The sequence below is a fragment of the Saccopteryx bilineata genome, chromosome 7 (genome assembly GCF_036850765.1).
Source record: "Saccopteryx bilineata isolate mSacBil1 chromosome 7, mSacBil1_pri_phased_curated, whole genome shotgun sequence".
Classification (NCBI taxonomy): Eukaryota; Metazoa; Chordata; class Mammalia; order Chiroptera; family Emballonuridae; genus Saccopteryx; species Saccopteryx bilineata.
The window spans coordinates 71,026,756-71,053,528 of record NC_089496.1 but is presented as its reverse complement, the minus strand read 5'-3'; the positions used below and the strand labels follow the sequence as shown (position 1 = coordinate 71,053,528).

Here is a 26,773-nt window from a genome sequence, read left to right as displayed (position 1 = left end):
AAGGGGTGGACATTGGGGGGCGTTGGCTCATCCCCTTCTCTGGGGCTTAGAGCAGCTCTCTGTAGGCATCTGACCCTGCAGGGGGCCACTCAAGTGCAAAGGATGGTCGGGATCTTCTCCGGACCCCTGGACAGCAATGGGTAGGGCTATGCAGCTTTGTTGGGAGTTCCTTCCTGGGAAGGGGTGTAGACCAGGTCCCCAAGAATCGTGGGAAGAAGCACTCGCAGTCGCCTCGCTAAAGAATATTCATTTATTTATAATTATTGCTAAGTAAACTTTTTTTAAACAGGAACATAAAAACACAGTAGGGCTTTGCACAAGTGGAATTTCTAAACAGTTGGTTTGTATACACGTCAAAATAAGTTAGAATGAAATTCATCCAGGAGTTTCCAAGTCACCCGAGAGGCCATACACCTCTTTTGCAAAGGTTGGGGGTGAGGGGTGAGGACAGGAGCCTTGCCAAGACACCCCCAGCTCAAATTGAGTTGTGCTGTCCCCTTCTCTTAGCTTTGCCTAGGTCCAAGGCACAGGGCAAGGGCGTTCAAGTATCGAACCTCGCAGAGGGCTGGTGCTGATGGCGGGGCTGGGGGAGGAAAGGAGAGCCCCTCCCTGGGGCCCAGACCTTCTCCCTTCGGTTTCCAAGACCAAGGCCACTGCACTGGCAGGAGAGAGGAGGAGGTACAGGGTTCTTTTTGGTACCAGGGGAGAAAGACGTTGTGGGAAGAGGTAGTTTGCCGGGGAATGATGCTTCTGCTCAGCAGGAGAAAATGTCTTCTACAGTGACGGGGTCACTGCCACCTGAGGGTCATCATGGAGGGCACCTAGGAGACTGGGGGGCCTCGGGGTCTGGAGAACCACACCTGGGGAGAGGCTGCCATGGACTCCAGCCCTCTCTCATTTGCTGCTCAGTATGAACTGGAGCAGAGAAGGAAGGAGCACCTGGCTGCCTGATCCCAAGGCCACCTTGTCCTCCCCTCAGTCCTGATCACAGCCACCGAGGCCTGGCTTGGTCCTTCACTAAGGGTACAGCCTTGGAGGGGGGTGTATTTCAAAGTGGTTCCCACCACCCCCAGCTGTTTTCCCTCCACCTGGTTTCTGGGCTGGAGTTGGTGGCTTTACCTCCTTCTGTGCCTTTGGGGACAGCCCTGCCAGCCCCTCCCCACTGAGGCCTCAGGAGGCCAGTGGGCAGGAGTGTGGGTGCCCAGTGTTCCTGAATGTGCTATTTCCATGCTCCGAACCTGCAGCCTTCAGTTCTAGGGCAGGAGCCGGCAAGGGGACAGAGGCGATGAGAGCTGGCCAGTGAGGGAATGGGCTGCGGGCTGGGCAGTCAGCAGCTCTGGCCTCTGGCAGGGGATGCAGAGCAAACCACGGGCGAGGGGCTGGGCCGGGGGTGGAGGGCCTGCCCCGCTGCCTCCTGAGGCTTCCTGCCAGCTGCTGCACCTCCAAGCCCGAGCCCCGCCTGGCCAGGCTGCTCCGCTTGGGGGAGCACAAAGCACACAGCACACGAGAAAGCTTCCGTTGGGAAAAAAAAAATGATCTCCATCAGAAAAGATGACAGGCGACACAGAGTTGGAAAGGGAAAAAAACAGTAATAATAAATTACCTTCCAAATACCCCCATTTGCTAAAAAAAAAAAAAAAAAAAAAAAAATGTTCTCTATGGTCTTCATTTTCCTTTTTAAATGTTGCTCTTCCCGGGAACCTGCTGACTCTTGCCTGTCCCTGTCCTCAAAAGGGATATTTGTTATACCTTAAATAAGAAAAGTACTCCAGCTCCCCCCACCACACACACACACACACACCAGTGGTCCTTGGCCTCCTCTGAGGACAGCTCCCTCCGGTCCCAGTGATCTCTTTACTGTTCCCTGCCCCCTTGATCACCGGCCTCCATCTGTCTTTGTTAGCATGCGCCTGATGCAAGGCATGTCCCAGCTTTATTCATGTTGGGGACCCTGGCGTGGTGCCCCAGCTCAAGACAGAACTGGATGATGTCGGTTGAAATCCACCTTAGGGCTGGCTGTAAAATGGGGACCTTCTGGGGGTTTGTGGGGGGGCGGGGCTGCACCCTGCTTTCCTGCCAGCCAGGTCGGGGGCCACATGCACACCTGGCTCCAGGAGAGCACGAGGCACCAGGAGGTAGAAGGCAGAGGTCCTGCCTGGCTGTCCAGGGACAGGGTGGGGAAGACAGCTCTGGGGCCTGGGCTTTTTTTCCCAGCCTGGGGCCAGTGGGTGGGGAGTGGGCAGTGCTGATCAGCATAGGAGCTAACATCCCTAGAGGCAGGGGTTGGTCCAGGCCTGGCTCAAGCGGATCTCTTCTTCCAGTGTCAGGACCCCTGAGGTGCCACCAGGATGGCCCTGCCCACACTGGTCGCCCCAGCTCTGCTGGGCCTGGAGACACCTGAGAACCTGTGCCCTTGTGACCTGTCCCTAAACGGCCTCCATCAGCAATTCCCCATCCTTCTACAGCAGCAGGCCGAGGAGATGCAGACCTGGGCCTCCGTGTTACCCTTCTCTCCCTGGAATGCCTGGGGCCTGGGCCTGGTTCACAGCTGAGGCCAGTGGTACAGTCCATTTGGTCTAAAAGTCCCTAGTGGTGCAAATGACTCAAGTGGGAGAGGAGGGCTCAGGACAGTGGGGCAGTAGCTTGTTTCTCAGCTGCAGGAGGCACTGCCTGCAGCCCACGGGTCTCACCCCCACGCTCCAGGCCCTCCTCAGCCTGTCCTGGGCGGCCTAGCTTGTGCTATAGCACATTGTAGTAGGCCATCTCTTTCATGGCCTGCTCGGTGAGGACGCTGGCCTCTGCGCTGCTATCCACACTGGCATAGGCGTAGGCATTCTCCTCGAAGTCCTCCATCTCCTGCTGGCTATCAAGCTCAGAGGGGTCGGTGCCCGTCAGCTCCATCATGGGGTCTGCAAGAGAGGGGCACAGTTAGGCCCGGATGCCAGCTCTCCTGGGAGGAGGCTGTCTCCCCCCCACAGGAAGAGGATTACCTTGCTAAACAAAGAAGTTCACAGGCATTGCTTCCACAGAATTTGTAGCCGCCTCTCATCCTTCCCACCTGGGGAGGTTGCAGACTTTGTGGCTACTCCAGTGGGTCACCAGCCCTGAGCCCTAAGACCTGCACGTGTGTGTGTGTGTGTGTGTGTCCCAGCCTTGACCTGTTTTGGTCCTGCCTCTGTTGTCCCCTCCTAAGTTACTAAACTTATTTATTCTCTGCCAGGTTTCTCACTGGTCCCCTCTGCCATATGGAAGCCTGCAGCACTGTGGATTCTGTTTCTGCATCACCCTCAGTTAGCACCTACTGCATGCCAGGCACTGCACATGCCTCAGCTCATGAATATTCATTGCAACCCCAGTTAGGAGAGCAAAAGAAAGCTCAGAGAGGTTGCTTAGCTTGCCAAAGGGCACCCAGCACGGGGTGTTTTTCCCATCCACTGTGCTGCTCTGCCTCAACTGGCCAGGGGAGCCAATCTCCTGCTCCTCTGACCTGCAGCATTCATGCCTGAAGCCAGTTCTACCTGGTGGTCTTCCTAGTCCTTGCACTCCAAGGACAAACACCCACCCAAGGGAGGCCAACACTGAGGATGAGGCAAAAACTCTTAAGAGGCCTCCTGTCATTTTATCAAATCGAAATCTTATAATTCTGTTACTGATGGAACAAGAGCCAGATAGAAAACGCCACATGGGAGGCCTGGGCTGCCCTCTGTGAGTCACAGAGGGAGAGGGCCCGGGAGATGCTCTGGGGACTGGGGGGATGGCCACCAGGGGCTGGGGCAAAGACCCAGTGTGCCTTCTGCCCCCATTCACCTGGGGACGTGTAATGTGTTTTAGGGAGAAACGGATCCCAGAGCAGGGTAGCCCTGATGAGGCTAAGGCAGCTGGCCTTATTAACATTTGGGGCCATAACGACTTTTTGTGGGGACTGTCCAGTGCACTGTAGGATGTTTAGAAGCATCCCAGGCCTCTATCAGCTAGATGCTAGTAGTAGCAGCATCACCCTAGTTGTGACAACCAACCCAAATGTCCATTGGGGCAAACTCACCCCTCTATTGAGAATACTGGTCTAAGGAGAAATCCCAACGAGTGGCTTAGGAATAAGCTCGGGTCCACTTCTGGTCAGTGAATCATGAGGAAAGGCTGGCTTGTGAGTTCTTAGAATGTTCTTGTTGGTTTCATAGAGCAAAGGGGAGCAGGCTTTTACTCTCCCACTGGATGTAAACGAGGAAGTCTATTGCCTTGCAGACGCTGGCAGCCATCTTGTGGCCATGAGGACAGTCACACTCCTTGCCTTGGCTACTGGGAAGCTCAGAGCTCCCCTCATGCCTACAGGCCTCCCACGGTACACGTGGAGTTGTGAGCTCACCTGGCTCTCTCTCATCTTTCCAGTTGCCATTTTCCCATTTGATGCCTTCTTTCCCATCCTTTTTTTTACGTCCTCTCTCACTACTGAGATAAAGTGTCTTTCATCTCTTGTGTGTTGTGATTTTGCATGAGTTACCTAACTTCTCCGTCCTTGAGTTTCCACATTTTATTATAAAACGGCGATAACAACAGAGCCAACCCCACTGTGAGGGTCACATGAGTTAATAAAGGCCTGGCACACAATTAGCACTCAATACATGTTATTATTTTTATTATATTGATGTGAGCCCACTTAAATCTTTTGAAGAATACATAAACATCCCATCATCCCCATGATGGCCCTCCAGGGTGCCCCCTCTCCAGACCTGAGCCCACCCCAATGAGGTCTCAGGCCTGGCCAGCCTCCCACCTCCTCTAACTGGACAGGAGGCTCCTGTGTGTGCCATGAGGGTACCACTTCTCCGTCCACTGTGCGTGGCCCACCCACCTTGGCTGTCCAGGCCGATGTCCATGACGCCATGCTTGACCTTCATGTGCCGGCTCAGGTTGCCCTTGAGGTTAAACTTGCTGGAACAGTAGGGGCACTTGAAGGGCTTGCTGCCCGCGTGCAGGTGCATGTGGCCCAGCAGGTTGTACATGCGGTTGAAGGACTTCCCGCACACCTGGAACACAGCACTGGCACCGTCAGCCTACAGGGAGCCTGCTGTCCAGAATCCCGGCCCCCTCCCACCTCCAAGGCTGGGCTGCAGGCCCACTCACTACGGACAGCACTCATTTTGTTCTTTCCTGTGTGACCCCAGAGGCCCAAGAGGCAGAGAACTAAGCCTCCTCGTTGGTCACGTCCTGTGGGTCTGCCCCATGTTTCCTGAGCTGGAGTGGTTAGAAACCCAGGGCTCGGATCTCTGACTGCACTGAGTCCCTGGCCTCGGCTCTCCCTGTGGTTGCACCATCACCTTCACTCCCTCCCCAACTCTCTAAAAGTGCAACTTAATCAGCTTGTAGGATCCAAACTCCCCACCGCCCACTCCAGCTCTCCAACGACGCCCAGGCAGTTCCCCCCTACCAGTACCAATGGTACGCACTGCATGCAGACTTGCCCGCACTGGCCAGGCCACATCTCAGTGGGCTTCAGCTGCTGTAGTCATGCTGACCCCAGGCCCCCCGGGCACAGTCCTGCCTTGGGGCCTGATGGCTGGGTACCTTACACTTGAATGGCTTCACCGGCGAGTGTACAATCATGTGGGTCTTGAGAGTCTGCTTCTGCACGAAGGTCTTGAAGCAGATGTGGCACTGGTAGGGCCGGACGCTGGTATGGATCAGCATATGCCGCTTCATGTTTGCCTGCAGCGTGAACTCTCGGCCACACACCTCGCACTTGAACTCCTTCACGCCCTGTGGGGTTGGGGGCAATGGTCAGAGCCTCTGGATGTGTATGTGTGGCCCAGAGGCTCAGAGTGTCTACAGCGTCTGGGAAATGATTTCGTGGGGGTGTTCCAAACAGGTACTGCTTGTTTAAAACCACTGGGATAGGCCCTGGCTGGTTGGCTCAGTGGTAGAGCGTCGACCTGGCGTGCAGGAATCCCGGGTTCGATTCCTGGCCAGGGCACACAGGAGAAGCGCCCATCTGCTTCTCCACCCCTCCCCTTCTCCTTCCTCTCTGTCTCTCTCTTCCCCTCCCGCAGCCAATGCTCCATTGGAGCAGCGATTGCCCGGGCACTGAGGATGGCTCTGTGGCCTCTGCCTCAGGCACTGGAATGGCTCTGATTGCGGCAGAGCAACGCCCCAAGAGTAGAGCCCCCTGGTGGTCAGTCACATCTTCCACTTCTCTAGCAAGCCCCCTGGTGGGCGTGCCGGGTGGATCCCGGTCAGGCGCATGCGGGAGTCTGTCTGACTGCCTCCCTGTTTCCAACTTCAGAGAAATTAAAAAAAAAAAAAAAAAGCCACTGGGATAATGCCAGGGCAGGGCCACTTACTCCAGGAAGCCTTCTAGTATTGGGCAACGATCGGCTGGGCCTTATTGTTCTCATCTATACACCTGCTTTCTCCTGTTTACCTGGCAAATGTTTCAGTTCATTGATTCATCAGCAACCATTTACCAAGCACCAGCATCACACTGGGCATCGGGGGCCTGTGTGGCCAAGAAGACACAGCCTTAGCCTGGCAGCTGTGGATTATTCCCTCAGATCCAGGATGGGCACGTGTTTTTCCCCTTATGGCATCTCTCAGTGGTCTTTTCAGTTTACAGACCCCTTTGAGAATATGATTAAAGGTATGGACACCTCAGGAAAAATGACACTCGGGTCTGTGCAGAATTTAGATTCCTCAAACTCGTGGAGCCCATCAATGACCCTCGGGAGAGAGTTTTCCAAGAGTCCCTGGTGGAAAAGACCACAGGTAATTCTTACTGAACGAACAGCTGCTCAGATTGCTCCCTGGCGGTTCCCATTCAGTGGGATTTTTTTTTTTGTCTCAACAGGGTCCCATGGTAATTCTTATCACTGATGGGGTCTGGGACACGGTGCCAGGAGACAAAGACTCCAGGGAAAACCCTCTGGTTTAGACTGTCAGCATGATTTTCCCTGGTCTGGAGGTGGCCTCAGAGCAGGACAGGGTACTGGGGGCACAGGCATCCACTTCATTGTCTGGAGAGAAATATTAGGACACAACTCGGGAGCCGATCCCTTTGCTAGAACTCCAGAGACTGAGTAGAATCCCAGCAGGAGAGACATTTCTGTGGTCACAGCTGCTATCCCGATTGCTGCTCCATACAAAGTTTCGTATTATAATCTAATGGTTCCTGTGTCTATTTCTCTTAGGCAGGGCGTGTCTCTTGCCTTACATGCTTGCTAGAGAAGTGGAAGATGTGACTGACCACCAGGGGGCTCTACCCTTTGGGAGCTTAGTCTGCAAGGGCTGCGCACATTGCTGATTTAAACGGATGAGATTCTTCTCATCATGTTTCCAATTGTATTAGCCTTTGATTTTTGCTTTCAGCTTTTCTTCACTGCATTATTTATTTTTTAACACTCTGCAGACAGGTGGGGACTTTCTGTATAGGAGAGAGATGGTCCATGAACTTATCTTCACTCTCATCCACCGCAGACACTAATAGTCATCTGGTTTTTACTTCAGGCGCATTCCAGGTTTATAGCTGAACCCAGATTTGGCTTCAGAATCCTTCTTAACGTTATACTCTTGGCAGCTTCACCAACGGACTGGGAGCATCTGCACTGAGGCCTACAAATAATTTTTGCTCTCACAGAAGAATTTCCAGGGGTGGGAGAGCTGGGTTCTTGGCCTGGTAGGCTGGACATCCCCTGTAGTGGCCACTGTGAGAGACAAGGACACTAAGCTTGACCTGGAGCAACTCTCAGGCCACCAATACAAAGACTTCTACGCACATCAGCTTCAAAGTGTGCAGCTGATTGGTTTTGGGGTGGAAACCATGCTATGGGGCAGGCCAAGGGGGACTGTGGGACCCGAGAGGCCTCATTCCACCTGCCTGGACATAGGGCCTCTCAAAGTAGGCAGTGCTGGCTGAGAGGCAGGGTGGCTACCAGACTGAAGGGGCGGGGGAGAAGAAGGTGGGGGGAAAGTGGTCAAGGTTATGTCCAAAGGCACAGTGGGTAAGACCAGTATTACTCTATCTTCCCTCTCCACAAACCACTTTGCCAGTTTAGCTGTATTCTAGAACCAACTCTACTTTTGTATAACAAATATTTTTCCTTAATCTGTTCCCTTTCAAATGAAATATATTTAGTTTTTTCCTAAAGGGAAGTCACAGGTTTTCTTACACAGAGCAAAGGAACCCATCTGTACCCCTGACCGTCTGGTCTGTCTGCCTGCAGCATCCTGGCCTCGCCTCTCCCATCCATAAAGCAGGGAGGGTAGGCTGCTCCAACTGTGTTCCTTGGGTCCTGCTGGGGGCTCCTCAAACATTATTTTAGAATTTTATTTATTGATTTATTTTTATTTATATTTTATAGAGAGAGAAGGGGTGGGTGGGCTTGAGCAGGTAGCATCAACTCGTAGTAATTGCTTCTTGTTTGTGCCTTGACCGGGCAAGCCCAGGGTTTTGAACCAGTGACCTCAGCATTCCAGGTCAACGCTTTATCCACTGCGCCACCACAGGTCAGGCACCTCAAACATTTCATTCAAAAAAACCTTTTTTAATAAGTCAGGTTATACTATTTAAAAGACAACTCATTTCAATCATATATTTTTTTCTAAGTATGTAATTATAAAAATAAGAATAAATGTACTTATTGTTCATCTATATTAACGACCTGAATGACCCCATCCAGTGAGTTGGGAAGCCCCTGGGGCAGCTGGCGGGAGGCACAGGGCAGCGGCCGTACCTTGTGGGTGAGCGAATGCTGCTTGAGGTGGTGGATCTGGCTGAACTCCATGCCGCACTCGGTGCACACGAAGGGCCGCACGTTCTGGTGCTTGAGCATGTGGTTCTGCAGCTGGCTGCGGTAGTGGAAGGACTTGTCGCACTCGAGGCACTGGTACAGGGTGGGGCCCTGGTGGGAGGCCAGGTGGCGCTTGAGCTGGGTCAGGGTGGAGAAGTCCAGGCCGCACTCGACACAGACGTGGCAGCGGCCGCTCTCGTGCTTCACCTCGTGGGCCTTGAGCTCGCTGGGGTAGGCGAAACCACGGCCGCAGAAGTGGCAGCTATAGGGCTTGACCTCTGAGTGCAGCAGCATGTGGCGCTTGAGGTGGCTGGTCTGCGTAAAGGCCTTGTGGCACACCTGGCACTTGTGGGGCCGGGTGCCCTGGTGTGTCAGCAGGTGCGTCTGCAGGTGGCTGGGCTGCTTGAAGAGCTTGCTGCAGTGCGGGCATGAGTGTGGCTTGATGCCATTGTGGCCCAGAATGTGTGTCACCAGGTTGTACTTGGACGTGTAGGACTTCTCACACATGCGGCATTGCCAGCGTTTCTGGCGGTCGCCCGCCTCCACCAGGTAAGAGTCGTCGATCTGCACATTGATGTCCAGCCGGTCCAGCTGGGCCTTCTTGTGGCGCTCCACCGTGGAGCCAGCCGTGTCTGCCTCGAACTCGCTTGCCTCCTGCCACACGAAGCCCTGCTCTGGCTTCACGGGTTCTGGGGACTCCATGGTGGGGGCCTCGGGGTCACTCAGCGGGGCCATGTGGGGTGGCTCAAAACCACACTCTGTGGGCAAAGCCTCAGGCCCCGGCAGTGCCATGCTGGGCTCTGGGAAGCCATCCCGAGCCAGGTCCGGAAAGTGAGGGTCGTACGGGGCCATGTCCAGCTCTGGCCGTGGGGCTCGGGGCAGGGGCCGCAGTGTCCGGGGCTTGCGGCTGAAGGCGCTGAGGTCGATCATCTTGACGGCGCTGCTCTGCACCAGGGACTCGCAGCCACCACTGGCCACCTCGGCTGGGGCATCTGCTGGGCCTGTATCCTTGTCATTGCCGGGCACAGACACCTCGTAGACTTCCTGTTCCTCCTCTTCCTCCTCTACCTTCTCAAATTTAACCTTGGGCACCAGCCGCACAGGTGGCCGTGTCTTCCGCCGGGTGTGCTTCTCGAAGGCCGCCTCCACCTCTAGCACCTCTTCCTCTACTGGCTCTTCCAGGGCCCGCCCGTTGCAGGCCAGCTGGTAGACATCAGGGCCCGGGGGTCCGGGCTCCCCCATGGAAGCCCCGGATAGCTCGGGTCCCAGGTCCGGGTAGAAGGCTTCGGCGCTTATGGTGGCTCCAAAGAGCTCATTTTCCGAGACCAGGCCCAGCACGGCAGCCTGAGCCAAGGACAGCACCACCACGGCGTCCGTCTGTGTCCCTGAGTCCATGAAGCCCTCCATCCCTCGGCGGCTGGCTAGGAGGGCATCGCTGCGGGGGCAGGAGAGAAGGGAACATGAGTACTGCTGCACAGACAGATCTCACACACACACAGTCACACACAGTCAGCAGGGGAGCGGCTACTTTGGGGTGTGTTGGTCTCTGATGTCTTTTTTTTTTTTTTTTGTATTTTTCTGAAGCGGGAAACGGGGAGAGACAGTCAGACAGACTCCCGCATGCGCCCGACCGGGATCCACCCTGCATGCCCACCAGGGGGCGACGCTCTGCCCACCAGGGGGCGATGCTCTGCCCCTCTGGGGCGTCGCTCTGCTGTGACCAGAGCCACTCCAGTGCCTGGGGCAGAGGCCAAGGAGCCATCCTCAGCGCCCGGGCCATCTTTGCTCCAATGGAGCCTCGGCTGCAGGAGGGGAAGAGAGAGACAGAGAGAAAGGAGAGGGGGAGGGGTGGAGAAGCAGATGGGCACTTCTCCTGTGTGCCCTGGCCGGGAATCGAACCCAGGACTTCTGCACGCCAGGCCGACACTCTACCACTGAGCCAACCGGCCAGGGCCTCTGATGTCTTTTTACCCCTGCCTTAGGAACAGGACACACATAATTACAGGGAACAGCAACATGCTCTGTGTATCTATCTACCCATCTCCTCTTTCTCCCTGCCACTTTGCTGGCCTCAGTCTTCCCATCTGTAAAACAGGGAGGTTGGATTTCCTCAGCCGTTCTCAAATTGTGTTCTGTACATCCTTCAGGAGCTCCTTAAATATCTGATTAAAAATATCGCAAAAAACGATTCTTCTATTTTTAAAAGCCAATTTTAGAAAACCCATTTACTCAAATGTATACACAGTACAGCTCATTCCAACACATTCAGTGGCCCCACTGACTTTGTTGCTAAGGTGATTAATTTTGCACAGACCTTGAGACTACAGTGAGGTGTTAAACAACTGTCACCATTTGTAATGTCTTGTCCATATGAATGAGGTGTTTTGGTTTTGCAAAGAATATATATTGGAGAAAAAACAAGGCAACACACAAAAATAAATTAGGTGCCAAGGCCGACCCTCAGACAGCAGCTCCCACCAATCACCCCTGATGTTAAGAATGTGTGTCCCTCACAGGTCACGATTCTTGATTAGCTAAATATTACACGTTTAAGTAGCTAAAGGTATGCCAATTAAAAATAGAGCTGCTCCTCCCCACCCGATTTGCACACTGGAATTCCAAGTCCTATTTGAACGAAGGGCTCAGCAAAGGCTAACATGTTTGAGACAAGTGCCTGCAATGATGGCATTGGCTCCCAGCGTCACAACCATACTCTCTGATCTGAGTACTTTAAAAAGCCAATGTGTCGCCTGACCAGGTGGTGGTGCAGTGGATAGAGCATCGGACTAGACCCTCTAGCTGAGGACCCAGGTTTGAAACCCCGAGGTCGCCAGCTTGAGCAAGGGGTAACTCAGTCTGCTGTAGCCTCCTGGTCAAGGCACATATGAGAAAGCAATCAATGAACAACTAAGGTAGCAACGAAGAGTTGATGTTTCTCGTCTCTCTCCCTTCCTGTCTGTCCGTTCCTCTCTCTATCTCTCTCTGTCACAAAAAAAGAAAAAAAGAAAGCCAATGTGTCCACCTATCCAGGTTCTAACCCTGAGCGCATGGCCGTCCTACCTTCCCAGGAGGACCAGCCCCACCAGAGCTATGTAGCACAGCCCTGCTGAGCTCCTGGCTCCTCCCACTAGCTCCCAAGTGTCTCTCAAATTCTACCTGTTCTGGGGCTTCGCTGTCCTCCCCACTGCCTCCCAGTGCCCTATCCCAGACTCTCCAGGCCTCTGGGGGCGCAGGGGGCATGCCGGGATGTGGGAGGGCCTCCTCAGTGGCCTGAGCTGGAGACTCATGATCAAGCCCTCCACTCCCAGCTCAAAGCCTGGCACATCCGACACGGTCCACAGAGAAGAGAAGGACATTATTGGGGTGGCTCCTGCCTGCCTCGCCTGCTCCCCTCCTAGGGCCACAGTTGGCGCATGGCCCAGAAGCGGCCCTTCCTCAGGAAACAGGCTCTGGCCTACTGTCTCCTTCCCCCCACAGGCCACTGGAGCCTCCCCTTCCTGAAGCCAGCTAAAAATAAAAACACCCCGACAGGAATTTGGCCTCCTTGAAACGGACACTAAAGACTAAAACTATTAAGCTTAAAGTGGGGCTCTTGTGGAAGGGGTCAGATGGGACAGGCAGGTAGTGGTGACTTTAGGGCTGAGGATTAAAGGTATTTCTGGGTTATGAGCCTGTACCTGGGTGTCAAAGGGGACCTGCCCAGAGGCCTTGCTCTTGAGGGATTCATGCCCAGGTGGGGTGTGGGTAGAACACAGAGGTGCCAACAACCAGCCATAAACACCAGTGGAAGAGCTAGCTTTTCATTATTGGGTGCTCATGCTAGGCGAGCCATTTAATAAAACCACCTTTGGTGGTGGGGGGAGAAAGTGTGTATCCCATTTCACAGCTCAGGGATCAGGGGCCCAGTTACATGCTCCCGAGGGCCCCATCAGCGCAGGCAGAGTGGGGTCTGTACCAGGCCTGTCCGGCCCCACGGCCTGGCCCATCGTCTGTGCAAGAGGTCACGTCCCGGCTCTGAGCCCAGCCTCCGCTCCCAGGTGCTCTCCTGCTCCGGTCAGGTTGTGAGAGGCCAGCAGGAACGCCTGTGTCCACGCTGCCCTGCTCACTGGAGCAGCTGCGCGCGTGCATGTGTGTGTGTGTGTGTGTGTGTGCGCGCGCGCGTGTGTGTAGGAACGACTCTGTTTGTTGAGACAGAAGCCAAGAGAGAGAAGGCAGAGGGAATCTAATTTGCCTGCATTTCGAATGCGTGTTCTGTCTGTCACACATGGAAATGACTAGCAGGAAGCTAGGGCCTCTACAGCCCTGATGTCATTCTTCCTCCTCCTCCTGGGCCATCTTTTGGGGCTTTTTCTCCCAGGCTACCACCCTCCTGTTTCAGACCTTGGCACAGGCTGCCTAGGGCAGGAGGCGAGCCTGCCAGGTTCTCACCACCTGTGTGCCAGGGTGGGCCACTTGCCTTTGCCCGAGGCCCCCTCGCCGCCCCACCCTTCTCAGGGCACAGCCTCTTTCCACCACTGGAGCTGCGGGCTCAGACAAAAGCTCTGTACGGTGTCCAAGGGCAAGAGGAGCTCAGGCTGTCCCTTGACTGTAGGATGACGGGTATCCAGGGGACGCAGCTTGGCCTCCTACCAGTGCACTGGAGGTCCCCAGGGGGCAGAGAAAGGAAATAGCAGAAGCAGGGAAATAGAGGGACTGGAAGAGCTGCCTGGTTGTAGTTTAAAAGACTTGCACTGGGAGTGGGGGGAGGGAGGCCACAGCAGAGGAAGGGGGAGGGAGGGAGAGAAAGAGAGAGAGAAAGAGGCTGTGGAGGCTAAGAAACAAAAGCAGAGGGGGGAGGGGAAGGAGAGAGTGGAGAAGAGAGGAAACAGTGTGGTGACACCAGAGGCCCAAGGCTGCCCTATTTCTCAGGGCTCCGCATCACCCCCCTTCCTGGGCATGAGGGCCAGGCCAGCCCTGGGGAGGAGCCAGAGTCCAGGGTGGAGGCCCAACAGAAAGCCTCCCAGACCCAGGCAGGGACTCACTGCTACTTCATATGTTGCTGTAAACACTGACACAATTGTCAAATGAATTAATGACTGACTTGCTGTGTGATCCTGGACAGGTCGCCTGACCCATCAGGGTCTCAGTTTCCTCATCTGTAAATTTGGGTACAAGAGGCTTCTTGGGCCCGTGAAGGTGGGTTAATCCTTGGCCTTCCTGATAGTCATGGGGTCCCCTCCCCAGGATGTGACAGCACCTCCTCTCACCCCATGCTCCTTTAGAAACTCCTTTTCTCTTCACTGAAACTCCTCCAGACATCCCTGCTCTGACAGCAGGGGAGAGCCAGGTGACCAGTGTCCCTGGACAGAGACAGTGGGGCAGAACTCTGGTGGATGGCATTCAGGGCTTGGGGCTGGTGGGACAGGAACCATTTTGAAGGAAGAACCAACAGGATTCTTGACTAACTCCCACCAACAACATCTTCTCAAAAACCAGCTGAAGACATAGGAAGCCTCAGGGGCTTCTGCCAACCCATCTTTGGGATGTCACCTACCACTCTGCCATCAGTTGTACTTAGGGCCTTGCATGTGTCAGGCTGCTGCTGGGAGGACAGGGCTGCCCCTCAGCCCCTTGTCTTGGCTTTGAATCCCCAAGCAGCTCAGAGGCTGCAATCAAATGAGTGATTCAGCACACATTTCCTGGGTACCTACAATGGGCCAAGTACTGGTCTTGGTCATGGGGATACAGTGGGAAACAAAATCAAGTTCCCACCCTCAGGGAGCAGCCCAGAGTGAACTCAGTCAACATTTGAAACGCCAGGATATGCGGGAGTAGAAGGTGTAGGTGGGTTGGCTGGGGCCGGGCAGGGGCTCAGAGGAGGCTGGTCAGGGCCCAGCAGAGCAAAAGAGGGTCTCACTCCTTGGTCTGTCACTCAAGACCTCTGGGATCTGGCTCCAGCTTCCCTTTCTGCCCTCTCTCCAGCTATCCTGTTGGTGTGTATGTGCACATGCACATGTGTGTCCCATAGAGTCTCCCCCCCCAGGAGTCCCAAGTTCCCAGAGAAGGTGAACGTGGAGTGAGCATAGCAGGTGGCTGGGCCCAGGGACGGAAAGGAAGTCCCACGTATGGACAAGGCTGTAAATAACACTCGTGGGACTTCGGCTTGTAGCAAAACCACCCTCTTTGTTTCCTCTGCTGTTCTCACTGAAGACTTAAAGGTAACCTCTGCTCACATCTCCAGAGAGGAAGAGGAAGCAAAAGCAAAAGCTGGAGACTTGTGCAAACCTCAGGCTCTTAGCCAAAGTCTCACTTCTGCAGTGGACAGGGCAGTCGGCCGGGGTGGGGGGCAGGGGAAGTGTGTGAGTCTCTTCCTTGAAGGATTCTCTTTGCCTCAGCTTCCCCTTTTCTCTGTGGACAGATTTGCTGAGCTACCCATGCAGTGCCACCCATGCACAAACCACACGGGGGTCTGGTAGTCACTTGCCCAGCCACTTCTTTTTACAGATAAGGAAACTGAGGCTCAGGGAAAGGAAGGGACGGGTCCAAGGCCACACAGTGAGATGGTGAAGCAAGGACTAGTATACAGGGTGCCAGCCCAGAAACCCACCACTCAGCCACATGTCCTAGAGGCCAAAGTTCCCCAATTAGGCTCTATCTGACCCTCCATTAAGCCTCCTGCCCCTCTCTGTATCCCCCCATGGCTGTTTCCTACCCCAGGGCCTTTGCACAGGCTGATTCCTCTGCCCTTCTCTGCACTGAGTTCATATACTCATCCCGTAGGATTCAGGGTAGATTCTGGGGCAGGGCAAGGGCCTCTTTCATAGCCTGAGGATGTCAGGCTAGTGTGACTTGGCTAGGCTGTAGTGCCCAGCTGTTTGGTCAAACATTAATCTAGGCGTTGCTGTGAGCTATTTTGTAGATGTGTTTAACTTCTACAACCGGTTGACTTCAAGGAAAGCAAATCACCCTTCTTAATGTGAGCAGGTCTCATCCAATCAGTTAAAAGCCTTAAGAAAAAAACCAGAAATTTCCCAAAGAAGGAATTCTGCCCTAAGACCGTATCACAGAAACCCTGCCCAAGTCTGTAGCCTGCCCTGCAAATTTCGGACTTGCTAGCCCCCACAATTGCATGAGCCAATTCCTTAAAATAAATCTGTGTGTGTGTGTGTGTGTGTGTGTGTGTGTGTGTGTGTGAGAGAGAGAGAGAGAGAGAGAGAGAGAGAGAGAGAGAGAGAGAGAGAGAGACTGGTTCTATTTCTCTGGAGAACCCTGATACAATCACACCAATTCAAAATCGTATCTGTTTACAGGTCATAGGGAAGCAGAGTGGGCCCTAAGAGAAGAAAAGAGGAAGGGAAGAAATGCAGTCACTGAGGGGCCTAGAATGAATGAATGAGACACAGGGAAATCCTTGCCTGAGTGTTCTACAACTGAGTGCTTGCCTCTGCCTCAGACCTGCCTCCTCCCCAGGGCGGCCTCCAGGCTGCACAGAACAGCCTTGCTCTGGCAGTCTCCAAGGCTCAACCTAGGGGCTCTGGGCTCTCCCCACCCCACAGCCTCTGGACATCCTTTCCCTGAGCTTCGGGACCAGTGCCTGTTCCCAGGGCAGGGACAGTAGGCCCCATGTTTCGGAAAGGCATGTCCGTGTCTTTCCCCCAATTCCACAAGCAAAAAGCACACCTATCCCACACAGATTCACTATACAGGACGCAAAGACCATCAGCTTGATCCAACAAGGAAAATCAAAGACAACTTGGGCTCCCAGGTTCACGGGACAAGGTAAGAACCACAGCGAAGGAACACCAGGGGCTTTATCTTCCTTGAACTTGGTCAGGTCCTGCGATGAGTACGTGTGATTGCTAGGCTTCCAGGCAGCCCTCTGGGGTGGGGAGCATCACTTCCATTTTCCAGGTGTAAAGCTGAGCCCTGGAGAGAGGCAGTGAAGCAGATCCCAGCTGGTTCGGCCCAGGGCCCAGGGCCCAGGGCCCGGGGCCAGCTCCCTCCACCCTGCCAAGTCGAGTAGAATGAGCTTTCTGGGTCGTGTCTTCTTCCTCTGTCAACCTCCCTTTCCCCACACCAGGGCCAGCTTCAGCCTCGGGAGCGCCTCATGGCTTCCCTTCCTGCTCATTATGCTGGTCTTAGGCCTCTCCCTTGATGAGCCCTCAGCCTTCTCCATCCTGTCTTCCTCCATTCCTCCCCTCCTGTTTCCGTGGCAACCCCATCCTCCGCTCTGCTGCTCGGTCCTGTGCTCCTGTCTTTTTTTCTCTTTCATCTCTTCCCTCATCGCAGTGTATGGTCTCAGTCACCCTCTGTCCTTTGCTTCTAGTCTCTCACTCCTTTTTAATCTCCTTTTATCTCCTTCAGTGTTCTCTTTTCATCTCAGGGCGACATTTATTTATCTCTTGCTTAAGAAAAAAAAAAAAGGAAGGAGGAAAAAGAAACCCCATTTCTTCAACCTTGCTCCTATAGTTCAGTCCCAGCCTTCTTTCTGTCGGATCATCCACAAGGGCCAATTCAGAAATCCCAGAATGGACCTCCTGCCTGCCACGGTGCAGGCTTCCCACTGGTCTCAACTATGGATAGGAGGAGAAATTTATGGGGGGGGCACCGACTCTCTGGGGGAGGCACCCTAGGGGGCCTGGCCTTGCTTCCCTGAGGCTGGGCTGAGGACCTACCACTGGAGACCCCTCAGGATGAAGCCAGGCAGGACCTAGATGGAGGGTGAGCCAGGCCCATACTGCCTCCGCATCTGGCCCTGCAGGAACTCACCACAGGCCAGGGAAGCCACCGTACACAGCCCCTGACCTCAGGCTGCGGCACACAGCGGCCGCTCAGTGTACCCAGCTCCTCTCACGCCACACAGGATGGTGAGATTCATCTATTTTTTAAAATTCACTTTTTAGCATGACCCTAAATTGCCTCCAAGAAAAGCACCCTTTCATGGGCTCTCCTTCCCTGAAGTCCTGGGGCTCAAAGGTCATTCTGGAGCAGCTCTGGCCTGCCTGCCTGATGCAGCTCGCCAGGCCCAGCCCCCGGAAACAGCAAGGCCCAGGGCCAGGCCTGCTGAGCCTGCAGAGGGGCCAGTGCCGCAACGGCTTGGCTCCTCTCTGAAGGGCTGGCTTAGCACCTCAGGAACCCCGGGAGCAGAACCCGAGGAAGTAGATATGGGCGGCAGAGGGGAGAGGAACCTGGCTCTGCCACTCTGAGCTGGGCAGCCTTGGGCAAGTCCCTCAACCTCCCTGGGACTCTGTCCCCTTGTGTGTAAGATGGGAACAGCGATATGAAAAGGACCCACCCTGGACTGAGCTTGTCCTTCAGGCCAGGCTTGTATCCAGTGAGATCATGACTATAAAGCACGGAATCTTGAAAACAAAACCCACTTTACAGAGAAGGAAGGGACACCAAGGCACAAAGGATCGAATGACCTGCCGAAAGTCACAGACATACCAGAGAAGAGGTGGAGTTCTTGGATCTAACTTAAATGCTTTGCTCTTCATATAAAGGAGAATATAATACAGGAGATAATTAGGCTGGTGCATAGCAAGGACTCTGTTACCAGGAGCTAATTATTATTATTGTTGTTATCATCATCATTACCATTATTCCCATCATCACCCACTCCATCAGCCAGGCTGGTGCTGGCTGCTGGTCGGACACAAAGATCCCATTCTCAGGGACCTCACAGTTTGGTTAGAGAGACAAGACTAAGAACCACGAAGCAGCAAAAAATACCAGACAGGAAATTAACACTAAACATGCGGGGTACCACAAGAGGACAAAGTCATTTTTTTTTTTTTTTTTTTAAGCATAAGGGGTCAGAAACACTCTTCCATGTGAACTGACACATAGGAGGCAACAGAGGCTCAGAGCCCAGGCCCTACCCCTTCAGTCCCCATCTGGGGCATGGGATCACGGTCCCCCCTCCCCAGAATTGTTGGGAGCTTTAAAGGTCTAACTGAGCCCGTGACGTGAGGCCAGGGAGTGTGATCAGTGGTGTTCAATACACCAAGGTCAGCGGAGGGGTTGGGGAGGCATAGTGAAGGCAGAGCTTGGCTAGGTCCCTGTCCCCCAACACATGCAGGGGGAGATGAAGGGGACCTGCCCAGGTTGGCAGCACAGGAGGGAGGTGGGGCACAAAGGAGCAGCGGGCAGAGGAGGAGCCAAGGGATGAGCTGGGCAAGGGGTGTGGCCTGGGCGCAGAGCCCTCTCCCACTCCCGCAGCAGCCAGCTCCAGTGCGCCCGGGCCTCCCTCCCAGCAGAGCCCCGGCAGCCCCCGCCTCCTGGAGCTGCCGCTGCTGTAATCAACATTTATTTTGCAGTCACCCACACACCCGACTGAGTACAGATTTATGCCAGGAGAGGAGTCAAGAATGCCTCTCTCATTCACGTAATGCCGCCTTGGATCTCCTGGGGGAGGGACAGCTGGCGGAACGTTTAGGCTGACAGTGTACACACGCAGGCAGCAGACACACGCACACACGCACTCACACACACACCCGTCCACAAAGGCTGCCATCAGCCACAAGCAGGAACGACACAAAGATCCATTTCTTCGTCACCTAACAAATGATACTTTCGTACAGTCTGTTGAGGGACAGGGCCCCCGTGAGGGGTGAACACCCCGGTATGCCCACCTGTTGGACAATGTTCTGGTCCAGGAGCACTCAAGGCCCATGATGAAACACAAGTTCCTCTGGGACTTAGAAGAACAGGCCGGGCAGGGAAAGGAGCATGCCCGCTTGCTCAGCCAGGCACGGCCCTCTACAGTTTATAAAGTCCTTTCCCAGCATGATGCCACTGAATGGGCAGTGTTCCACAGATCACAAAACTCCAAGCTGGGCAGACTGGCTGCCTGTCCCGAGAGCTCCGGTGCCAGCCTGTGCCAACTCTCAGCACATTATCTAATTTAATACTGACCACTGTGTGGTTGGGGCTTGTACCATCCCCTCATTCTACAAACAAGGGAACTGAGGCACGAAAAGGTTAAGAACGCCTTTAGAGCAGAGTTCCCTGTGCCTGCTTCCACGGGGAAACTTTTATAGCAATTTCACATTGCTATGCCACCCAGGCAAGGCTGGTAATATTGGTCTACAAGGATTCGAAATGATAACTCAAGAAACAGGATGAAAAACACTGGTGTAGAGCGCAGACTCTGAATCTGAAGGCCAGAGTTCAATCCCTACCTCTGCTACTTTGCAACTGTGTGACTCTTTCTTATTAAGTGTGGGTGGTGCCGGGATTGTGCTGGGATCAGGATCCCGGTAGAACCTGGCAGCCTGCGTGCCACTATTATTAGCACTCACTAATGTGCCTGGGGCCACAAAGCTAGTTACCGAGCAGACAGGCTTCCTGAGGCCAGTTTTTGACGGGGGATTGCCCGTCTCGCCACCCAGATCCTCTGCCACGCTGGACACAGGAGCCCGGGAAACATGTCCACCTCCAAAGCCTGTCCCCAAGCACAGACCCCATCTCCCTGCCAGGAGGGGAGCTGCCTTTATGGGAGAGGCTTCCCTTTCATCTCTGGCCCATGTTGGCTGTGGGTGCCTTAATAGGGTGTAAAGAGGTGTTCTTGCCCAAACTGGAAAAACCTGATGGGCAGCCAGGCCCGCTCTGGCAGTCTCCAGGTTTGCCAGCAGGTGCCTGAGAAGCAGGTTGGGCCAGGAAGGGCACACAGGGAAGGGGGGGCCCTCCCTCACCTGCAGAGGCTGGGAGATTATGCAAGGATGGCACCTGCTCCCCAGCTGTCTCTATCCTGTCCCTGGAGCACAAATCCCCAGAAAACAAACCACACTCCCTGCTGCTTTTATCTACAGCACACCTTGCCTCAGTCACCCGACCTCCTTCCCAGCCCCAGGCTGTCCTCTGAAGATTATGTCATCCTTCAAACTGGTACACAGTAGGTGCTCAACAGGTGTCCCTGAATAAACCACTCTTCCTTGAGGCAGGGATGGGCCCCCCTCCTTTGTATGGGGCTTTCCAATTTATTGGACTGTGTCCCCTCCACACCTGCTAAGGACAAATTCAATTCATCCTTTGACAATACCATGGGCTGGCTGTGCTGGGTGTGACAGAGGACAGAGACACAGGGCTTGCCCTTGGGGGCTCCGGCCAGCCCAGACCTCCAGGCCTGGTGCCCTTGCTTCAATCACAGGCCACTCACACCCCAGGGCTCCTTCACAGAGATCCCTGTGTCCCTGCAGGTGCCCTGGTCTTTCCTGGGGCTCCTGGGCAGTTTGGGGCGAGTCTGTGGCTCCCATTGCTGGGAACCTGGAGGTGCAGATCTGGCCCTTTGTCCTATGCTCTGAGGAGTAGCTGTAGGCTGAGGCCCTTCCCTCCCAGAGGAGAAACGGGGCCCCAGAACGGGCACCTCTCTTGTTCAGGCTTGCCCGGCTACTATTCCACTTATGCCCCAGGAGCTGCCCCTGGCAGTACCTAATTTCTTGCCTTCTTTCCACCTCTTGAACAGGAGCTCCTGTACCTCGTCCACTGCGTCCTTCATGCCTGCTTTCTATGTCCCCTCCAGTGAAGCTGAATTGTCCTCTCAAAGGTCACAGAGGCTTAGATTCCAGCTTCCTGTTCCTAGTTGCATTCTGTCTGCCCCTCCTCTGCCTCCATCCCGGAGGCCCCAGGCTCAGGCCCCGGCCTCTGCTTTCGTCTTATGGAGGCTCCCTTGAAGAAGCCCTCTTCCTGTGGCTTCCTCTCATCTCTGTGCTGAGGTCAAGCCTCTACCAAGGTCCTTCGACGTTTCCTAGGTGTCTAACCGTCAATCAATCATCACCCGTCTAAACCACGGGCACCGCTCGCCTCCCTGGAGCCATTGCCACTCCCAGCTTCCTCCTTTCTGCTGATCCAGCTTTCTAGTCTCCGCTCCAGGACACCAGGTCCAGCCAGTGTGGGGCCGCCCCCACCGCAGGGGCCTCGCCAGGCAAGTCCAGCGCTGCGTGTGAACCCGGCCGTCTTCCTCGAGCTCAGCCCCTGCATGATTTTCCCACAGGCAGGAAGGCCCGGCTCCCACAGAGGAGGGAGGTTTGGGAGGTCCGCACCCTCCTCTGATCCTCACTCTCACATCTAGGCCATCCTTATCCTAGTCAGTAAGGGAGACCGTCCCTAGGGCCATGTCTGACTCCTGCGGGCGGCAGCACCAGGCCCTTCGCCAACTGCCCTGGAGACCCATTCGGGATTTCTCAGCGAGAACCGCTTGACCTGTGATGGACAGGTCCCTCTTGCCTAGCAGAGACCCACTCTCTCTCTGAATGCTGGGGTCCAGAGGAAATCAGCGTCCAGTGTAGCAATTTCTTTTTTTTAAAAAAAAACACATTTAGAGCAATGGAGAAAAATGCAAACATTCACTTTCTCTCTTCCTCAAATAAACCAACTTCTCTACTCACCCAGTCCCTTGAAAACAGAAGCACTATTCAAAAAGAAAAAGAAAAGTTAAAAGAGAGAGAGAGAGAGAGAGAGAGAGAGAGAGAGAGACAAGGAAAAAAAAAAAGGAATTGAATAGAAGAAAAGGGGGAAAAAGAGAGAGGAGAGGAGTGGTCCCTGAGGGAGAAGGAGAAAGCGGAGGATGAAAGGCAGGGGAGTGAAGGGAAAGAAAGCAGAGATACAAAGGGGAGAGGAAGACAGAGGCTCTGAAAGAAAGAACGCGGTGTGAATGCAGCAGGCAGGGGAGGCGGAGGGCTCGTAAAGGAGCAGCCAGCGCACTGACCCTCATTCACAGAAGGTGCCAATCACAGCGACAATACAGACCCTTTCTTCTTTTCTCCTTCTCTCCTTTCTGGGGAGAGAGGGAGGGAGGGCGAGGCTGAGAACTGCAAGTTAATTCTGAAAAGTATAGAAAATAAATTCAGTTCCACTGGAGAAGCATCAAAGAGGTTCTTTAAAGGGTTCCCCTGAAATTCACAACATTGCTGAGAGAAGGGCTCCCTCTCCGGGGGCAGGGGACACAGGCTGGCGGCCATCAGCTTTATGTCAGGGTCAGCGCCCTGTCCTGGCCCCAGCCGCCTGGCTGCGGTCTCCTCCCATTGGCCTCCTCTGAAGCCTGATGGGGACAGGGATGCTGTGGGTAAGGCCTGGTCCCCCGGGGCCTGGCCCTCTTGGTTCTGCTTTGGCTGACAGCCCAGAGCCCAGGTCGGAGGGCACAGGAGGAGAGTCTGAGCGCAGCAGCCATCCTGGCTACAGGCTGGGCTGCGCTGTGTCCACTCAGGTCTCCAGCTGCAGGGCCCAAACAGGAGGCACTCGCTGCATTTGGAACAAATGACATTCTAAAGGGCCTGGGATGGGGTGCTCTTTCCAGCAAATGCTCCGAGGAAGCCCAGCTGCCTGCTCAGGCCAGGCTCTCAGTCCAGGGAGGGGCAGGCCGATCAATGTCCTTAAAAGGGAGGGGCCTCTGTGGACACTGAGGCTTGTTGTCAAAACAGAGCAGCACTTCCCCGAGTTAGCTAGGACCCAACGACTACAAGATGTACAGGTGTCCCAGAGAAGCTCAAGTCTGCCTTTGAGCACAGGCTTGCATTTGGATTTCCGTCCTCCCCTCTTTCCTTCAACATCAGTTATCACTGGGGGTCTCCCGTGTGCTGGGCCCAGTGCACAGGATGGCCCCCGCCCACAGGCAGCCCTGTCTACTGACTGAATGTTCCCCAAGACGCCCCTCTGAGATCCCAGGTGAACACCCCTGGCTCCCCTGTGTCTCTCCTGCTCTTGCTCCTCCTTCCTTTTAATGTTCAGCGAGTCAAGACGAACCTGACGCGGGGTCACCTTTATGCAGAGGTTTCTTTTTTCTTCTAACCATCCAAGGGCTGAGCGATGAGAAGTGTCTGGGCACAGAGAGGCTGAGTGGAGGAAGACGGATTGGCTTATTGATTAATTGATGGATGAATTGAGCAAGCCTCAGCCTCACTCATCTATTGAGCAATCAGTCTGCTCCGAGCTCAGTGGCCTGGGTTGGGATTATAAAGTGACAAGGACCAGTCTGAAGCCCTGAGATGCTTGAGGCCAATCTAGTGGAGGCTTCAGGAGGAGGGGACACCATCTATCCAAGAAAGAAAACCCTGCCTTTGCTAGCTGCCTCTGGGAAAGAAAGGCTGTTGCTAAATTGAAACAGGCCCAGAAGGGTCTGCAAACCCAACAAGGAAGCTGAGAGAAGGGACACAGGGAATATGCCAGGGAGCAAGGGTCAGAAATGTCACTGAACCACCGGGAGCACTTCAGCCAACAAATGCAAATTCTAGCAGATACTTAATTGAGAACTTGTTATGCGCTGGCCGGCTCCTGTGCGTTCCTAGGGGTGAGCAAGAGGCAAGAGAACAAGGATTACAACCTATATGCTCAGCGCTGTGTGAGAACGAGAACGGGCGGGGGGGGGGGGGAGCAGATGAGGGGGAACTTAGAATGTGGGGGGTGGGTCATGGAAGCCTTTATAGAGGAGGCATATGGAGTTATTTTAATATAGTGACCCTGAACAACACAGGGGGCAGGGTGCTGACCTCCCACGCAGTCTAAAATCCATGTATAACTTTTGATTCCCCCCAAAACCAAACCACTAATTGCTTACTGTTGACCAGAAGCCTTACCAATAATATAGTCGATTAACATGATGTATATTATACATATTACAGACTGTATTCTTATAATACTTATCATACAGTAAGCTAGAGAGAAAATACATTCACAGTACTGAACTGTACTTACTGATACTGTAAGTTTAGTCATCTTTTAGGCTATGTGGTTCATCTGTGAGTTTTTTCAAACTGTCCACTGGAAAAAAAATCTGTGTATAAGTGGTCTTATGCAGTTCAAACAGGCATTATTCAAGGGTCAGCTGTAGATTAAACAAACTAAATTTAGATTTGTTTTGAAAAAGTTTTAAAGAATTTCCCTGGCAATATACCCCACTGTCTCGGAAAAAACAAAAAGGAATCGATCAAGGAACTGATAGATAAAACATCAGATAGATGTTCTTTTGATTTGGGGATATTGGAAAGAATCAGAGACAGACACTAAGTCAGTGAGAACAAAATAAACTCTTTTTAAAGACGTAATAGGTCAGTGCTAGGCTCAGCAGTGAACGGTATTTACATTGTGAATTTAACGCCAAATCGTGATAGGACAATATTAACAGGAAAGGCGAGAATATGGAGGCAACAGATAATGTCCAAAAATTGATAAATCGAGCCCTGGCTGGATAGTTTGGTTGGTTAGAGTATTGTCCCAATCGGCAAAGGTTGCCAGTTTGATCCCCAGTCAGGGCACATACAGAAACAGATGGATGTTTCTCTCTCTAAAATTGGTAAATCAAGAAATAGTAGGTTAAACATATTCTTTCAAAGTGTGGAGGAGAGTAACAGATGAGAGGAACTAAAAGGAATTGAAAACCATTAACTGGTCTGGAGGGCTGGAATGGGGGGAGTGAGGTGGGCGGGCGGGGCCGGGGGGTGTCTGCTGCTTTATCCTTACCAGCCCTCCAGTATTGTTTGACATAAAAAAAAAAAGATGTATGGATTACTTTGATAAAAAAAAGAAAAGCAAACAAGCAAAAAGGGCTTGGCAAAGTAGTCGCTGTGAAGTCAGGTGGGGATCACTCGACTCCTTGGAGCACTGGGCCAAGAATGAGAGAGGATGCCATGCTCACACACTTATGAGGACAGGAATTCCTTACAGAAAGCACAGACCTGCCCAAAGGAACACAATTAGAGGAAGAGAACAGGGTGGGGGAAAGTGCCTTGAAGGAAAACTAACAGAATATTGGCACGTGGCTTTAGCAACAAAAGCGGAAGCGCTAGGGACCCTTCCCTGGGAGACAAGGGGTAAGAGCTGCCCAGTGCTCGCATGCAGGGGCCCAGATCCTTAGCAATCTTGGTTGGGGGGCTAAGACAGCCGACTTGAGAAGGCAGCCTGAGCTACGTGCAGGGAGGACGGCGGCTGGAGCATGCCAGCCTGAGCCCTGGGACCCTTCACCACACCCCAGCTCAAGCCCACAAGGCCACTCAGCACTGTGGTCACGGTGCCAAAGTGCCCCGCGCTCTGGCACTCACATACACATGCTCACGTCCTCACCAGCCACTTCTGCTGGATGTTATGATCTTTTCTAGGTCTCTGAACTTGAAACATGTAACAGCAACACCCCACTTGTGGAAGGTCATCCTGGTGTCAAAGTCACTCTTCCCTCCCTAGATGGAGCCTCTCACTCTGAGCCTTTGGACTCAGTTCTGACAGGCTTGTTCTTCTGTCTTCCCAGATCACAGCACACACACAATGCAACTTCCAAGAAGGAGCAGGGAGGTGGGAGGGGTGCTGGAGGCTGTGACAGCTGACATATAGGACGCAGGATGAAAAATGACCAAATGGCAGCCTGGGACCATTTGGAGCGGGGCAAGCCATTCCAACACCTCAGTACACAGTTCAGTGACTGTACTCATAACTGCGACTCGGAGTCATCAAGCAGGTTAGATCACATTTGAGAACATCCAGTATTCAGTCTAGCGCTCGGGGACGCAAGTGTTGTGCCTAGGGCTGAGGGTCAGTGACACCACCCTGTAACTTGGCCAGCCCTGGTGTAAGCAAGCAAAGGTATTGATTCTGCCCCATCTCCCAGCTGCCATTGCAGAATGGTGGCCAAAGGGCCAGGCTCTGGTCTGGTTCTGTCTAGTGTCTGGTCACCCTCTCAGAAAGTCATCCACTAAATGAAGAGAACACCTAGCTAACCAGGCTAGGCTTGCTGTGGATCAAGTGAAATAATCTTTAGTCTGCTGAAACATTTTATAAATGTATTGTTACTCAAGTCACCTCTTTTTCTGGGTGGCTGGACAGGACATCCTATGACTCACTCAGGGCTAGGGGACAAAGGAGATACCCTCCGACTGTACCTTCTGCTTTAGGACCTTTTCAGACACAAATGAAGGAATTACCCGGGAATTTAAAAACTATGCAAACTTGAGCGTACTCAGACAAATCCAGAGTCCATTTCACAAGACAGCTGGCCTGCTGGACTCTTCAAAGCCAATGTCATACACACATTA

General features: G+C 53.6%; 1 protein-coding gene across 7 annotated transcripts in view; it reads right to left on the bottom strand.

The window, feature by feature from the left end:
• Positions 1-236: 236 nt before the first annotated feature.
• The window catches only part of ZNF710 (zinc finger protein 710), a 59,628-nt gene continuing 33,091 nt past the window's right edge, over positions 237-26,773 (bottom strand). For 2 of the 7 annotated variants that reach the window (XM_066238527.1, XM_066238524.1), the window contains 3 exons: positions 8,721-10,212; positions 5,563-5,754; positions 2,971-5,024 (listed from right to left, as the gene is read on the bottom strand). In XM_066238527.1, coding sequence (XP_066094624.1) covers positions 4,635-5,024; positions 5,563-5,754; positions 8,721-10,184 — 2,046 coding nt within the window. In that variant the 5' untranslated portion in view covers positions 10,185-10,212 and the 3' untranslated portion in view covers positions 2,971-4,634. Of the gene's footprint in view, positions 2,910-2,970; positions 5,025-5,444; positions 5,755-8,720; positions 10,213-21,188; positions 21,432-26,773 lie in introns of those variants that run through there. The other 5 variants (XM_066238528.1, XM_066238525.1, XM_066238526.1 and 2 more) reach the window with 5 other exon arrangements.